General features: G+C 36.5%; 1 protein-coding gene across 1 annotated transcript in view; it reads right to left on the bottom strand.

Moving 5' to 3' along the window:
- LRP1B (LDL receptor related protein 1B) overlaps window positions 1–17,709 on the bottom strand; it is a 2,013,404-nt gene that overhangs the window by 1,632,058 nt on the left and 363,637 nt on the right. The window contains exon 2 of the mRNA XM_046019480.1: window positions 6,209–6,331. Within this exon, the coding sequence (XP_045875436.1) occupies window positions 6,209–6,331 (123 nt within the window). The remainder of the gene's footprint in view (window positions 1–6,208; window positions 6,332–17,709) is intronic.

Here is a 17,709-nt window from a genome sequence, read left to right as displayed (position 1 = left end):
GAATGGATCACTCCCCATGTCAGTGTGATATAACCCTGTTGGGATAGCTTTTTGTGTTTTTCAAATGACATCATATTTTTAAATGAGGTGGCCTAAAGGGTCCTCTGAGGAGCTGGATCTTTCTTTACCTCAGCCTTTCAAAATGTGAAGGCAAATTCAAAGAAATATAAACTCTGTCTTCCCAATAACAGCCAGTGTACAGGAGGACAAAGGACCTTAAACTCAATTTTTTCATTTTGTAAAATGAGATAACCTCTACCTTTCAGTACTGCAGTGTTGATTAAATATGATTATTCACTAATGTGTTTTGTAGCCATGTAGTTTAACTTTAGTTAATTTGTTAACATGATGTTTTTGGAAGAGTTCCTAGAAAAAGGCCACCTGTCCCCAAATAATCTCAATACTATATTTGTCCTAATGTTTGAGTATAACTTATCTAATTATTAAAAACTGTTAACTTAAATCAAATGAGTGTTTGTGGTAGATTAATTAATTCTTAGCCACACCCTTAGAGAATAAAGCCAGTTTTCAGTAAGAATGAGAGAGGGGGAAGTTAGGATATTCTATCAAAAGACCCTCAGGGTAAGGTGCTTGGTCAGAGCTCTAGGCATCTGCAATTCAGCATAGGGTGTGTGGTAAAGAAAACCCTACTATGCAACAGATACTTTTTCTCTTTCTGTCTGTCTGTCTGTCTTTCAACAGAGAGAGAGGAAAAGGACAGGGCAGGGGCAGAGGGAGAGGGAAAGAGAGAATCCTAAGCAGGCTTGGAGTCCAACAACACAGGCCTTGATCTCATGACCCTGAGACCGTGACCTGAGCTGAAATCAAGAGTCTGTTGCTGAACTGACTGAGCCACCCAGGAGACCTCCAACAGACACTATTTTATAAGCACATTACTGTGGGGCAGGTACTGTCATGTCCTCTGTACAGATGAGGTCATGGAAGCCTGGAAAGGCTAAGTCAGTTGTCTGAGAGCAAAGATATTCATGGAGGAACTGGCTTTGGAGCCAAGCAGCTAGGATTCGGAAGCCCTGATGGGGCACTGAGCCTGGCTCCTCCCATGCGGAGAACTGAGAGAAGGAAGGGGAGTGAAGGACACTGTGGTCCTGCTGCCTAGTTCCTCTTTCTACCCAAGAGCTACTCTCCCCTTGTTCTTTAATAGCAGAGCCACTCATTCCTTTTTGGAAAGCAATGGGCTCTGATGAAAATACTCATTGTCCCACAATACCTATGTTTCATTCTGGCCACGGACATTTAAACAGAAATCCACTGAGCTTGATATTTTGTTATACAGAGAGACTGGCACTTCCCTTTTCCATTTTCCTCATCCCTTCTTCCTGCCTGAAATGAAATTACCAACTGGCAGAGGTGAAGTAGTTGTGCTTTGACTCTAAGACTGACAGGTCCATTCTAGGGAGGGCAGAGCAGAAAGGTGGTGTTTTGCAACTTTTTTATAGAAGAACAACAAATCCCTATCTGGCTAAGCGACTGTTTCTGCTCCGCATCAAATGCAATCCTAACCCATAAGGTGATATGCAAACATAGGAGAAAGAACCCAGTTATTGTAGATGACACCATACTGCCCGAGTCTGGCCCCATGAGGTGGTGCCACATACATCCACTGTGAGGGGTGATGCTGCTCGCTGTGCAGCGGTACCCAAGCACAGACCCAACTCCGTACCGAACAGTGGGTATAGTTCAGAGCTGACATTGCAACAGGGGTCCACAAACTACAGCCCGCTGGCCAAATCCCTCCAGTGGCCCGTTTTGAATAGACTGTAAGCTGAGAAAACTTTTTTGTTTGTTTCTTTGTTTTTTGTTTCACATCTTAAAAGGATTTGACAAATGAAAAACAAGAATAGGTCATGGGAATCACATAGGATACAAAATCTAAAATATTTACAATCTGGCCCCGTACCAAAAAAAGTTTGCTGATTCCTCAGAGGGACAGGATAAAGTCAATGTGTCCAGATCACGACTATCCAGGTTGCAGTTCTTACCCTCCTTTTAAGGCTATTTTTAGTCTCCTTTGTTGGCCGGTGAGTCATTACATCCAAAGTATGATATGTAATTGAGGGGCAGCCTAAATTACTATCGGCAGGGAGGTAGTGTAGGGCAATAGGGAAGGAAAAGAAACAGTAAAACTGTTACCTTCCTGACTTAAAAAAGGAGAATCTAGTTTTAAGTATATTAACATCAGATTGGCAGAAAACGTCACACATCAGCTGAAGCAGATTGTTGGAAAGGAAGTATCATTAAGCACTGAACAGAAAATCCTAGAAGGAATTAAATTTTGAATACCTCAGAATAAAAGTGCCTTTCCAGAGGACTTCCCTGCCACAGGTGGTGCTAAGCTTTCATTCCACAAATAAACATGATCACCATTCACTTTAATTCTTGTCACACACAATGATGCTAGACTAACAACTGGATTGAAAGCACTGAGTAGAAAGATGGTGATTTTCCTGATTTTCTATTCTCATTGCCTCATAGAACCTAAAGATGATCAGCCATTTAGACCCTGAAAAATTACGTCAAATAATATGGGGAAATAAGCAATTTTATTTTTAATAGAAGGCTAATGAATCATTTCTCATATCCAATGTAAGGATATAAATTATTAAATCTCTCCAATTGCATATTTGAGAAAACATCCCAACACACAATCTAGCTTAATAGTAAACCAAACTCCCACAAAAGTCTGGGGTCTTTTTGGTTTTGTTTTTTGGTTTTGCTGTTTTTTTTGTTTTTTTGGTAGTTGTTGTTTGTTTCTTTACATTTTTTTTTCACTTGAGCTTGAGTCTAAACAACACAGAAGAGGAACACATGTGCACATTAACACCTCAGATCCCCAAATACCTAAATTTCATTTAAGTTCAAAATTTCTTGTTTTTCTGCATATACCTTTGTCTCCTAAAGTATTTCAATCATTAGCATTTCACAAGTAAAGCTTTTATTCCTCAAAAAGTGTATTGCATCAGCTGTTTTCATCTAATATTTTGTAGATACAACACACTTTGTCTTCAAATCAAAGATAACAAACTTTCGTTCAGACACTGAGCACAAAATTACCCTTCCTAAGAATCAGTCTTCAAGGTTTTTGTTCTACTATTTATCCTTCACAGTGAATGTATGCATCCATATAATTATAAAATTATGCAATTATTTTATGTAGATCAGTGATGACTGCATATGAATGTCATAAAACAACACGTTACAAAGCACTATGATTAGAGAAAACGGTAATTGTGAACATCTGGATTGAGAAATTTAAATTTGAAAACCTCTGATATTTTTCATAAAGCTTTTTTCTATGCTTGTCCATATTTCAATGGGTACTGACTGAAATTATTTATCTGGAAGAAGCTAATTTAATGTAGATCAAAATATGTTGCCAGATCAAGTACCCAGGTAGAGAAATAGTCAAGTCTCTGTTTTGTTAGGTAACTACACTGATATAAGAATAGTCTTAACATTTTCTTTAAGAATATTCAGCAATTTTGATGCCAAAAGAGTAAGAACAGCCAAAACGAGGAAATACTTTTAAATAGAATTCATCACATTTTATTGGAGAGGAAAATAACTATATACTTAAAAACTGCCAAAAATATCTTGAGCAGGTATGAATTCATTTAAAAAATATTTTAAGAAAGCAGAAATCTCTATTTTTAATGAAACCACATGCAATTTCTAACTTAAGGCCTCAGGCTGCTAAAGCCCCTAATTTCTGTGAAGGAAGGACCTATCTTTTCCAAAGCCCTAGGTGCTGTCTACCTTCTGGGCAGGTTGGATATTCAAATATTAACAACATTGTGGTGGATACACCTACTAGTCACAGGAAATGCCCACTCAATCAGCGTGGATGCCGGCTGGCAAACTCGGGTCTAATCCATTGATGTAGCCCTGATGGTGATGCGCCATGTTCCTAGAGGTGTGGAGTGGGCATGGGAAGGAGAGAGGGATACCTGTCACCCATTCACTTTAGCATTCACTGCAGGGTCTCTTTCCTGTCTGGGCTTTGTTTGTGGTCACACAGGTCCTTGCTACTCTTCCCTACAACACTCATCTCCAGTCTGAGTCTCCTACTGAACTCCCTCTTTAGCACAAAAAGAACATCATTATTCTCTATTCCTCATCAGCATAAAGGAAACTCCTGCCTTTATAGGCTCTCCAGCCATGCCTTCTCAATTGCTTTTGCTTTGTGTCAGGTACACAGTTCCATGGAATCGTTCCCTTAAACGACACCTTCCTGCACATGCATTCCACAAAGTTATCTCACATCTCTGTCATTTTTCCCACCAGCAATTTTGTGGAAGGATCAGGACAGAAACATAAGATTCTAGTACCAGAACTCAAAAATGGCAACCCTCCCTTGGAGCTAACAAGGAGAAAACTCCCAGATGGTACTTCAATAGGGGAGGGTCCCACCACTTATATATTTCATGCCCAGGGCATTTATTATTGTTGTCTTCTCCCATTATTATGCCATCTGCACCCACAGCCATACTATTGAGATTTTTGCCTGCTTTTTCATGTTTAATCAACTTTACTATTATATAATTCACATACTATACAATTCACTCATTTTAATATGTATGAGTCATGGCTTTTAAATGTATTAACAGTGTTGTGCATACATACCACAATCTAATTTTAGAATATTTTCACCTTCAAAAGAGATCCCATACTCATTCACAGTCAATTCTTATTGCTTCCAGCTCTAGTTGGCCCTGAGAAACATTCACCTACTTTCTACTTCTGTAGATTTGCCAATTTGAGATCTTTCAAATGAATGAAATCATAAAATACGTGGACTTCTGTGACTTGCTTCTTTTCCTTTGCAAAATGTCTTCATGGTTTATCCATGTAGCATGTATGAGTACTTGATTCTTTTTTGTATTGCCAAATAACATTTTTTTTGTATGGATTTACTACATTTTATTTATCTATTAGGGCTTTTTCCACATTAACTTATTTTTTTTTCTTTTATCATGCCAAGAAACTTTTCTATGCTATAGAGAGTCTGGTAAAAGTTTTCTGAATTAAAGTCGTGAGAATTACAAATGCAGTAAACAACTAAAACGTCTTCCTATGGAAGAAGTGATCTGTTCAACGGAAAGAGCAATTAATGCAAATATTCAAGAACCCATATGCTGAGAAAATTTAAAAACACTGGCAAACATAAAGAAAATGAATAATCATTGCCTCTGCTTTCTAATGGCAAGATTTTCATCAAAACTTATATTGGCCCTGCCTGCAAGACTTGTAAACAAGTAAATAAAAATGGAAAGTGGAACCAGTAATTGTTATTTCTTACAATATCAAGCATTAAGGATGATGGATTTTTTTTTCCTCCACTTCGACCCAACAACACCATGTAGCTGCCCTGAGAATACTGATAAGCTGTCACACCTGGTTGCAGGGAGTACACAGACCAAATTAGAAGTGATAGGAATATCAATATTAAAATTTAGGGGATTGTTCATACTCCACATGCTAGTGGGTATAAAACAACAACAACAACAAAAAACAGTGTAGCAGAGTTAGCCGTGGCCCTACTATTTATAATTTTGCATTAGCAGCATTTTTCATGTATGCAAAGCCCTCAGTGGACTCTAACTTAGATACAGTGGTACAATTACAGTTGGGATCCATATGTGTGAAGGGCTTCTGAATCTAATATTATAAAGGAAAAGAATCTCCTTGTATGGGTGAATAAATATAATTTCTATCTTGCCATTTCAGATAAGAAAACATGTTCAATAACTTGTATAGTGCCAGAAGACATTAACAGAAATAATATGGGAGCTCAACTTGATTTACTATTCCTTCTACATGCTCTTCTGTCTCAAAATGGGTGAAATAAATTATTGGAAAGGGTCTTATTCCCTTTGAGTGCTATGTTTTGAAGGATTTTTTTTCCTCCTCAAGTTATTTTTTTTCTAGTAGTGATACAATCACATTGAAACAATTAACCTTGCATCTTCTTCCCTTCAAAAATTAATTCACACTACAAAACTGCATTTTACGGTCTCATTCACATAGTCATTCTAAAGGAAACACAAACAAAAGGTTTCAAGTTTCTTAGGCTATTTGGAAAGAAAAAAAAAAAAAGAAGCAACTAGAACAGCAGTCATCCATGAAAACAACTGACATTTAGTTTCATATGTAAGGTAAATCTGAATGGCATGAGAACCTTTCTACTCACAGGTATCTAAAGACTCGTCTGAATCATCAGGGCAGTCAGGGTCCCCATCACACAGCCAGCTCTGGGAGACACAAGTCACATGATCGTGGCAAAGAAATTCACCAGGATCACACAATTGCTGATCTGAAAATGAAAATGTTTCGAAATAAAATATGAATGATCTGAACATGAACACAAGAGCAGTACAAAGATGAAATGTGGGAAAGCAATACATAAAAGGTCCATGAGTGTGATCCACATTTTCTGTTCAACAGCAAAACTAAACCAATTATTTATCTCAATTTTAGCTACTCAGCTCAAGCACACAATTTTGATAAAATTGACTATGTTGTAGTCTCACACAATCTGTTCTGAAAATAGTTAAGAATTCTTTTTGTGGGGCACCTGGGTGGCTCAGTGGGCTAAAGCCTCTGCCTTCGGCTCAGGTCATGATCTCAGGGTCCTGGGATCGAGCCCCGCATCGGGCTCTCTGCTCAGCAGGGAGCCTGCTTCCCCCTCGCTCTCTGCCAGCTTGTGATCTCTCTCTCTCTCTCTCTCTCTGTCAAATAAATAAATCTTTAAAAAAAAATTCTTTTTGTGTTTATGACTAGAACTTTGGTCATATTGGATAAGGCATATGACAATCGCAGCCAATAGGTTTTATAGGTGTTGATCCAAAGCAGACATTCTTGACTACAGAAATTTTAGTTTCCTCCTCTCTTCTAAGAGTAAGAAAAATCAGAAATAAAACTTAAAATATTGTACTTACTTTCCATGTCTGAGAATTCAATTCCTAATCATCCATCCTGATACTGGGGCTACAGGTCTCTATGTCAATTAGATACCCATTATCATAATATTTATTTTCTTTCTTTCTTTCTTTCTTTTTCTTTTTCCTACAAGTTCCCAGATGATAGTTTCTGCTACTGGATAGCAAAAGTGATAGTAACTTCAAAAAGTTTTGCTTTAACTTGCGTTTCTACAATTGGCTGTATCCAAAAATCACATTATTTTCCTTCAATGGCTTCAGAATATTTAGGATCTATAGTCTTTCTTCAAGTCTTAGTAAATTCATCTTATGTCTTTTTTGTTTTGTTTTGTTTTGTTTTTTGCTTTTTTTGTTTTTGTAATACACTTATTTATACATTGTGAATCCGTTCATTATATATATATATATATATATTCAAAAAATATTTAGTTTTTAAATATTTTAATTTTTTAAATATTTTAAATGTCTGAACTAGGAATGTTTTTTTACAGTTGATGATCTCTGAATGTGAAGAAGTGCTAGCCATATCAAATCTTAGCCATTTGATATCACGTACACTTCTGTTATGTATACACAGGAATGATTCAAGATAAAAAAATCTATTAGTAAGTAGGTCTTTAAATATGTAGCAAATAAAAATTCTAAGTGATATAAAAGCATGGAAAGCATGAGGCCATAACTTAATTGACTTTTCCCCACAGTAATATACAGAGTGATGGTACATTTTCCACACATTGACATAAAGTATGGTATATTTTTTTCTTTGTCTCCCTCAACCTCTTCTCTCCTGACCCAATGTAATTTTCAATAATATATATTACAAACCCACATGAACATATACACAACTTGTGTGTATATAACTATTTTTTCCACTTTTGAACTATAAATATTACCTGAAAGTTCCGATTATTTTATCTTATCCTGTTATATTTTTCCATAAATTCACCATCGATACCCTACTTATTACCACTATTATCATAGCTAGGTTGTTTTGTTTGTTTGTTTGTTTGTTTTGTTTTTGCATTAGTTTGAGCATACTCTGTATTTGGCTCTTGAATAGTAGCTACAAAAATGTAGAAGTCACCATCTTTGTCTGCTTGTGCCAATAGGTCCAGGAGGAAACAAAGTACCTTTATACAACAATTTGACAAATAAATTATATAGAAAATAATTACTGAAAGAAGAGACCACAGGGGTGCCTAGATGGCTCAGATGTCTGCCTTCAACTCAGGTCATGATCTCAGAGTCCTGGGATCGAGCCCCACATCAGGCTCCCCGCTCCAAGGGGGACCTTTTTCTCCCCCTCTCTCTCCCTCTGCCGGCTGTTCCCCCTGCTGGTGCGCTCTCGCGCTCTCTCTCTCTTTCTCTCTGTCAAATAAAGAAATAAAATCTTAAATAAATAAATAAATAAATAACCACAGGGGTGCCTGGGTGGCTCAGGTTAAGTGTTTGCTTTAGGCTCTAGTCATGATGCCAGGGTCCTGGTATGGAGCCCTATGGCTGGCTCCCTCCCCAGGGGGAAGTCGGCTTCTCTATTTCCCCTTGCCCCCCTCCACTTGTACTCTTGATAACTGTCTCTCTCTCAAATAAATAAAATCTTTAAAAAGTAAATCTAAAAAAAAGAAGAGGCCACAGATAGAGATGGAGACAAAGACAAAGAATAGGTTGGAGATGTAAGCATTACTTTAAAAATGGGTAAGATTTGGATAAATGGAGAGTAAATATAGGGCATTTCACATGAGGTCAGAGTGAAAATACAACTAAGGAACTAATTACTAAACTGCATTTGAAACAAACAAAAACTTTCTAAAATTAAAATGACATTCAGGTTTTAGAACCTTGATTTTTTTCACCAAACAGTTTGTGTGATATTTTTAAGTATATTCCACTGCTAGAGGAGGAGGACTTAAGTTTTGTTTTAGACTGTCACATAACTTCTGTAGTTAATGTAGGGAAAGAGCCTGAGATAAAATTCAAATTGTTTTACTTATAGACAAGGAGAACGTATAATTTATCATGAAACTGGGAGAGTTCTGAAGATGAAGGAAGGCTTATTAATAATTATACTTGGAAACAGGTATAAACCAAGTTTATTCCAGGAAAATCAGAATGGATGTTCATTGTACCTATAGCTATTCTGCATTTGATTTATGATCTTGAGATGCTAGATTGTTTCTTTCCTTCTTACCTACCAAACTATAACAAATTGCTGTGAGGATAGGGGGAAAGAGACGGTGCCTTGCTAAAAACCATTGTATAATACCTGACTCAGTAAATAATCAATAAGTACTTATTAAAAGTATAAAGAAATGAAAAGGACCATAAAGAACTGTTTATGGTGTTGGAGAATAGCATCTCAAAAACATAGGTCAGAGTCAGGAATGAAGGACTTTGATTATCATAGGAAACATTCTGTAGATAATTTAAAGTCATAGGAAAGTACTTAAGAAAGAATATTGATGATAAAATACTGTACAAAGTCATCTGTCAGGAGACTATTGAAAATTGTCTAGAGAAAATCTCCTGATGGTTGAACTGAAGTAATGGGGACCAAAATGGAGACGCGGCTGCAAGTGACGTAAGAGTTAAGAATTGGTGCCTGGATGGCTCAGAGGGTTAAGCCTCTGCCTTTGCCTCAGGTCATGATCCTAGGATCCTTGGATGGAGCCCCGCGTCGGGATCTCTGCTCAGCACAGAGCCTGCTTCCCTCTCTCCCTCTGCCTGCCTCTCTGCCTACTTGTGATATCTGTCTGTCGAATAAATAAATAATCTTAAAAAAAAAAAAAAGAATTGGAGGCTGGAAAGATGGAGATACAATTTTAAATGAAGGTGGTCAGAGAATACATCAGAGACAATATTACATCTGAAATAAAAACCTCTGGAAGGAAAAGGTGACATCCCTTTGAATAAAAGGTCATGTGGTAAAGGTCATACACTAAGGACTTGAGGCATAAGGATGTCCAGAAAATTTAAAGAAACACTAAGGAGATCAAAATGGCTGGAAAAGGAGAGTAGAAAGAGCTGAGGTCAAGAAATGAGTAAATATAGGGTTGAAGGCAGCAGTTGAAGTCTTGAGCTTTAGTAAGAGTCAAGATGGAAAACCGCTGAAAGGTTCTGAGTAAAGAGAAAATCTAACCTACTTTAAAAAAAAAGGAATTCTGACTACTATGTTGAGAATAAATTTCAGTGAAGTAAAGGTGGAAATGAGGCGCTCCATTAGAATGTTATTGCAATAATGTATATGAGAAGGGATGATTAGTAATTAAATATATTGGTGAAATAGAGTTTCAAGACAGTATTTGATGAGGAAACTGAAGTCAAATATCCTGTTCACCATCTCATTAAATGTCAGAATCTTAAATTCAGATCATCGACCCTCAGTGTATGACTCTTCAACTGTTTTGGGAATATTATGAGGTGTTTGTGGGAGATCCAAGAATAAATATGCATCAGGAAATGATGCATTTAAATCTGAAATTCAGGAGAATAACCAAAGCTGGAAACAAGGAACAGACCTGGAGCTGTAAGAAGACAGTGAAAAAAAACTGTAAGAATAGATGCAGGTGAAAAACTGAGGTAGGGGGAAGGAGGTGAGGTAAAGAAATAAGAGTAAGTCAGGCAAGGGGATGGAGAGGGCAGAAAGTTTAGCTAGAGATATACAAGGAGAAGGGCAAGGGAAAAGGATCTTACCTAAAATCATGTGAAATGTCAAAAGCTGGAATGAAGGGGGTCATTTTGACAATGCCCAAGTATGATGAGTTCTGAAAAGATGGAGTAGACTTGTAGGTTGAAGAAAAGTTGCCAGCGAAGGAAGAGGGAATGGAACCCAAGGATATGAAAGTGGAGAGTTTCCCAAGGAGAATTCACGGGACTGGAATGATACCTAACACTTATAGGAGCACCTGCCCTGAGAAAGAAAGAAGAGGGATACAAAATAGATAAATAGTTATCTAGTAGGGAAGCTGATATTCTTGCCTGAACATGATTTTTCAAAGAACAGAAAAGTAGGATTTTTTTTTTTGAAACTTGGAAAAAGGCACAATTGGAAAGAGTTGTGAAGGTTTAGGATAACTGCTATGAGGAACTGGAAAAGGAATCTACTAGGAATCTACAAAAAGGTTTCTTAGTAACAGTGATAGGGATCCAGCTAAGACTGAAAAGAGTATATTTGAAAGTTAAGTATTTTATTCATTTTGTTTTGTATTAATGTCCAAACATTCACCTACATTGAACCACAGATACAGAATAATCCCTTTGAGAAAACCTCAGAAGAATAACCCTTGGGAACATATGCAAACCACCCTCAATACATATATATATATATTTATATGTATAGGCATCTATGAAAATCCACCATATATATATATATATATATATATATATATATATATATATATGGTTTTTAGGAGTAAGATAGACTTAAGGGGATTTACCTAATGAGCCTATGTTATCAGCTTGCTAAGCAAGCTCCAAACTTTAAAGACAATTTGCACTGTTGTGATTTTGGGGACAGTTTTATATTATCCCTCTAGGAAACAGCAGTTAAGAATAGCTTGCTACTCTACTCACCTATTTATTTTTCAACCAGATATTCCACTTAAAGTTGGGTTTTTAAGAGCATTGATTATACAATTCAAATGAACGAATTTTCAGTATTTCAAGGTGATTATTTTAAAAGATATCCAGTGGATTGAGCTCCTTGAATCGGAAGCGAAATATGTTGTATGTGTATGTATTTTCCACTTATCCTATTTAATGCTTCATGCCACACTTCTGAAATAGTCAAACTAATCTTATTTTAAAAATCTTCCTGTTGTATGAAATGTAATGTTATACTCTGTAATTAAAACAAGAAGCTTATGAGAATGTGCAAGCAGTTTCATTTACATCCCTCTGGAAAAAGATCAAAGCTAGTACCATGTCGATCTCTTCATAATAATAGATTCTTGCAATCAAAAGACATGAAAAGATTAGAATAACCATAGCCTAGAGAGTTTACTAAGTTTGGATTCACACTGACTTAGTATGATAATCTTCCTTCATTTATATGAAAACATATAATTGCTCACTTTAATAAAAATTTGTAGCAAAATTTTGAGAAGTTGGACATAGATGGTCTTAAGTGAAAGATTTTAGATACATGAGTTGCCACAGACTATCTGATTTATATTTTCTCATTTTAAGGTCACAATGAACTGCTATTTTTTATCTTTTCAAAAAGCAGGAAGAAATGAAGTCAAATACTACAAGTAATATCCATCAATTACATGAATAACTATGTAGATTCCAGCTCCTTGAGTATTTCACCATGATCAATTTATAATAATGTTATGCCATTTCCCTTAGAAGTCAACTCACCATTTAAATACTAATGAGAATGTTCATTTACCAAAAAAAAAATAAAATAAAATAAATAAATAAATAAAAAAGAATTGCCTATTACATGCATAACAGGACACTATGGGGAGATTTAAAGGAAGTATAAATGATGAACTCTGGTAACTAATTACAAATTAAAGGTAAAGGAAGGGTAGTACCCATTTAACAGCTAAATTCCTGAAGAGTGAAATACTGATTCTATCTAAGTTAAAGAATTTCTACAACCTCCTGCACAAGCTAAGTATTAGGGAAAGGCTGTAACTTAGGTTTTCAGAAGTCAGTTAACATCACAAATACTTATTTAGTACATCCACATCTTACTGCTAACAGATATATGATGGTTAATAATATACCGTTTATAAATTCTTAAAGAGAAATATAGCTATATTTCCTTTCTTCTCATATAAGAGGCAATGATTTCATCATTGGGAGAACAGAATTCTTGTAGAGATCTACAGAAAGTATTACTAATTCAGCTTCAAATTTCCATTAGGTTCATGAAAAATTAAGGGAGCTTCGGTAACAAGTATTCGGAAGTACCTTACATCATTTGACTTTATATTCTCAGACTCCAGACAAATGTGCATATGCAGATGAAGAAAAAAAATCCTCAGAATTCCATGTGAATTGTTTTTCCTAAAATGGTTAAAGGATTTCCTCCTTAATGCTTTCTTCTACTCTCCCTTCACAGTTCAACCCAAACTTTCAGTTCACTATGCTGTTCTATCCACTTTCCCCAAATATAGAATTTTATGTGTTTTTACTGCTTTATTGCTTTGCTTCCCCTTACAAAAAGATTCTAGTCTTTCTCGAAAGTCCAAGGACATTTTAACTCCTTTAATCAAAACTTCCCCATCAAACTTTTTCTTCCTCCTTCACCAGTTCCATAGCATTCCACTCAGTCCTCACTTCAGCAGCACATATATTAAAAGTAGAACATTCCACCCAAAAGACCAAACAGCTCCTACTGTATTTTGCTCTGTGAATTGCAGTCACTGGTGATGACCTCCTGGAGGGCAGAAGGTTCTGTCTTAGGACTTCATACTTGCCCTAACAAGGTGATTTCAATTGGAAAAAAATCAAATTTTCCAAAAATAATTATACATTATTTTTGGATGGGGAGGGAAGAAAAACCAAAGCAATACCAGTGTTTTATACGTTATTATCAGAAAGATAAATAGCTTTATTTAGTTAATCACAAAAATAAAACTAAGTTCTCCCATGGTTAAAATAAAATTACCTGAATACTAAAGATTATACCATATAAAATTAAAGCATCCATGAAAACTAAAAATCAAACTTGAGAGAGATTCAGTGTTATCCTCCAGAGTCTCTTAAAGTCTCTTAAAGACTTTTTCACTTAAAAAGTGAAAATTACACTTTTACAATAGCTGGTTATGCAATGCTAACTTGGACAAATATGCTAATGATAGTTTTTGTTGTTTTTTTTTAAAGATCATTCCTTTAGAAACATCAACATTGTAAGTGCAAGATAAAATGTAACTCACCATTTCACTATTTAACAGAAATAGGAAAATATATTTGGATTATATTAAGAAGGTTGGTATGAGAAAAGGTAGGTCAAAAATTGGTCAAACCTGGAAGTTTCATTTTATAAAGGAATTAGTTCTCCTCCACAGAATGCCCAGTTGACTAAAAATAAACCATATTATACATTATAAGACTATAATCCATATTATCATTTATCTTTGTTAAATCCATCCTTAAAAATCTGCCCAAGCTTGTAATAAAGGGCCAATCAGTAATGAAGAGTTTTAAAATCAAACACAAACGGAGACCAGACTTGAAAATTCACTGAACAAACTGCTTTAGTAAATCAAGCAAAGCTTAATTTAGATTATCTGGCAAGACAAACGAGGCTAACTTGACCTTGGTCACTTCTTGCTTATACCTCTGAAAATTTAAGTGAAACTTAAATTGTTCCCCAAAATGGATATGAGGCAACCACTAACCAATTCTCTTCCATGTAAGAAAATTCTAATATTGTAACCAATCACTATGAGGAACAGTCACTGTTTCTACACTATACAAGCTGCTTTATAACAATATACTTCTAAGCCTCAGTCCATGTATTGGTTTGGGTACTCTCCATTTGCAAACTACCTTTTTGGTGTGCACACAATAAACTTTTGCTAATCACTATTTCAGTGATTCATTGGTTTTTTACTTCTTTTTTTTTCTTTCCTGAACTTTTGACCAGAGTACCAACATTTCAATGATAACATGATTTTTAATTAACAATTCCCATTGTCCTGCTGAGTCATTATTGACAATTTAGAAACTTAATTACTCTAACTACAGACATATGTGCACAGACCCTCATATGGTATGTACAGATATTGTTGTATTTTAAAATTATCATACCACTCAACCAGATTCCATTATCTCCAAAGCTAAGACTAAGTAAGAGGGTTTAACCAAATGCCTGAATAAGGCTGGTGGGCTGAATAATGGTACCCCAAAGATGCCCATTTCCTAATTCCCAGATCTGAGAATATGTCACTTACACAGTAAAAGGGACTGGGCAGATGTGATTAAGCTAAGGATTGTGAGGTAAAAAGACTAGCCCATATTACCCAGGGGAGCCCAATGTAATCATGAGCTCATATAAGAGGGAAATCAGAGAGGAGAGATGTGAAAACAGAAGCAGAGGTTGGAGCAATCTGCCATAGGGGCCAGGCACCAAGCAATGCGGGCAGCCTCTAGAAGCTGGGAAAGGCAAGAAAATGGGTTCTCACCTTGAGCCCCCAAAAGAACTCAGTCCTATGGACACTATTTAGGTTTTTGACCTTCAGAACTGAAAGGTCACAAAATTGTGTAGCTTTAACCTACTGACTTCATGATAATTTATTACAACAGCAATAGAAAACTAATACCACACACCAGTTACAGCTCACAGCCCAAGCATCACTTTTTAGAGTCTGACTGGTAAGGAGGAAACAGACAAGCTGTTAGGTACTTCACCATGAATTTAAAGGCCCTTTTCTCATAAATTGCTTTCTATTTAGTTTCAATGTTACCTGCTTAAATAAAATACCTCTGCTTCTCCTTGAGTCAAGTGACAATTAGAACATATCTGCACAGAAAGAGGCAAGATGGCAGAGGAGTAACAGACTATTACGACATCAGGTCCCAGGAGTTCAGCTAGACAGTTATCAAACCATTCCAAACACCTATAAACTCAACAGGAGATATAAGAGAAGAAGAGCAGCAATCCTAGGAACAGAAAATCGACTACTTTCTGAAAGATAGGATGTGCAGAGAAGTGAATCCGAAGCAACGGGAAAATAGACTGCAGGGGAAGAGGCCAGATCCCGGCAAGCAGTGGAGCAGTGGAGCACAATATCAGAACTTTTAGAAGTCTGCTCCACTGAGGGACATTTCTCCAGAGGCTAAGCGTGGGTGGAGCTCTCACAGGGACAATGTGGTCTCAGGACCCACGGTGTCACAGAAAGATCGGGGGTATCTGAGTGTGGCACAGCTGCTAGATATCGGAGTGGGGAAGCCAACTACAGAGACAGCTGAGGAGTGAGCTTTCAGTTCAGGGTTACTTAAACCGTGATCCAAGGCACAGTCAGACCACTGCTCTTTAAGCAGGGACTCCACAAGTGGCAGATCCAGGGAAACTCTCCCTCCTCTTCTGGGAGGAGCAGCACAGCAGGAATCTACAGGGTTTGGAAACTCCAAACAGGGCCGTGCGCCAGGGATAAAAACACTCAGTCACAGAACCAGTGAGCACAGAGTGCAGGGGGAAACCAGGGAGATAGGAGTGATTGCCTGCTTATCTCTGAGGGTGCACTGAGGAGTGGAGCCTGAGATCTTAGCTCCTCCAGGCCAGAGATTGGGAGGCCGCCATTTTCATTCCTGTCCTCCAAAGCAGTACAGAAAGTGTTCAGGGAACAAAGCTCCCAAGAGTGAACCCAAGCAGATTACTTAGCTTGGCCCCTGGCAAGAGTGGTGCAATTCCTCCTCAGGAAAAGACATTTGAGACTCACTGCAACAGGCCCCTCCCCCAGAAAATCAGCAAGAACATCCTGCCAAGAACAAGCTCACTGATCAAGGAGAACAGCGGAACTCCAGAGCTAGGGGAAAACAATGCACAGAATTCATTGCTTTTTCCCCATGATCCTTTAGTCTTGCAAAGTTAAATTTTTTTAATTTTATTTTTTCTTATTCAATTTTTAAACCTTTCCTCTTTCCTCTTTTAAAGTTTTTTAGTTTATCTTAACAATACCCTTCTAAAAAATATTTTTAAACCCTCATTGTTATAGTCATATTTTATCCCTTCATTGTATTTAACCTTATTTTTTGTATGCATATAGGTTTTTTTTTTTTTTCTAAAAACTTCTGGGATACAATTTCTTCTAATGGATTGAAATATGCCCTAAATCTAGCACACGGCTTTGTTCTAGTCTCCAGCCTGAGTATATTTCATCCTCTTTTTCCAACCAACTTATCTTATTAATTACTTTTTTAGAATTTTTAAAAATTTTCATCTTTATAGTCATATTCCATCCTTTCATCATATTTACCCTTATTTTTGTATATACATAAGTTTTTCTTTCTTTACAATGCTGGGAGATAGTTTCTTTTAAGAGACCAAACTATACCAAAAATCAAGTGGATGGCTCTGTTCTACTCACTAGTCTAATATATATATATATATAAATTCTTTTTTGTCTTTTTCCCCTTTTCCCCCTTGCTTCACTCCCCAGTTTTGGGTCTCTTCTGATTTGGTTAGCATACATTTTGGGGGGATCATTGCCACTCTTTTAGTACTTTATTCTCTCATTTATATATTATTATCTGGATAACATGACAAGGTGGAAAAGCTCAGCACACACACACAAAAAACAACACACACACAAGAGAAAGTACCAATAGCTAGGGACTTAATCAGTACAGACATTGGTAATATGTCAGATGTAGAGTTCAGAATGACAATTCTCAAGGTGCTAGTTGGGCTAGAAAAAGTCATGGAAGTTATTAGAGAAACATTCTTTGGAGAAATAAAATTCCTTTCTAGAGAAATAAAAGAACTAAAATCTAACCAAGTTGAGATTTTTAAAAAAGCTATTAATAAGATGTAATAAAAAATGGAGGCTCTTACTGCTAGGATAAATGAGGCAGAAGAGAGAATTAGTGATATAGAAGACCAAATGACAGAGAATAAAGAAGCTGAGGAAAAGAGAGACAAACAACTACTGGACCACTAGGGGAGAATTCCAGAGATAAGTGATAGTATAAGATGAAACAATATTAGAATAATTGGGATTCCAGAAGAAGAAGAAAGAGATAGAGGAGCAGAAGGTATATTGGAGATAATTATAGTAGAGAATTTCCCTAATATGGC

The sequence above is a fragment of the Meles meles genome, chromosome 9 (genome assembly GCF_922984935.1).
Source record: "Meles meles chromosome 9, mMelMel3.1 paternal haplotype, whole genome shotgun sequence".
Lineage (NCBI taxonomy): Eukaryota > Metazoa > Chordata > Mammalia > Carnivora > Mustelidae > Meles > Meles meles.
This window is presented reverse-complemented; position numbering and strand designations above follow the sequence as displayed.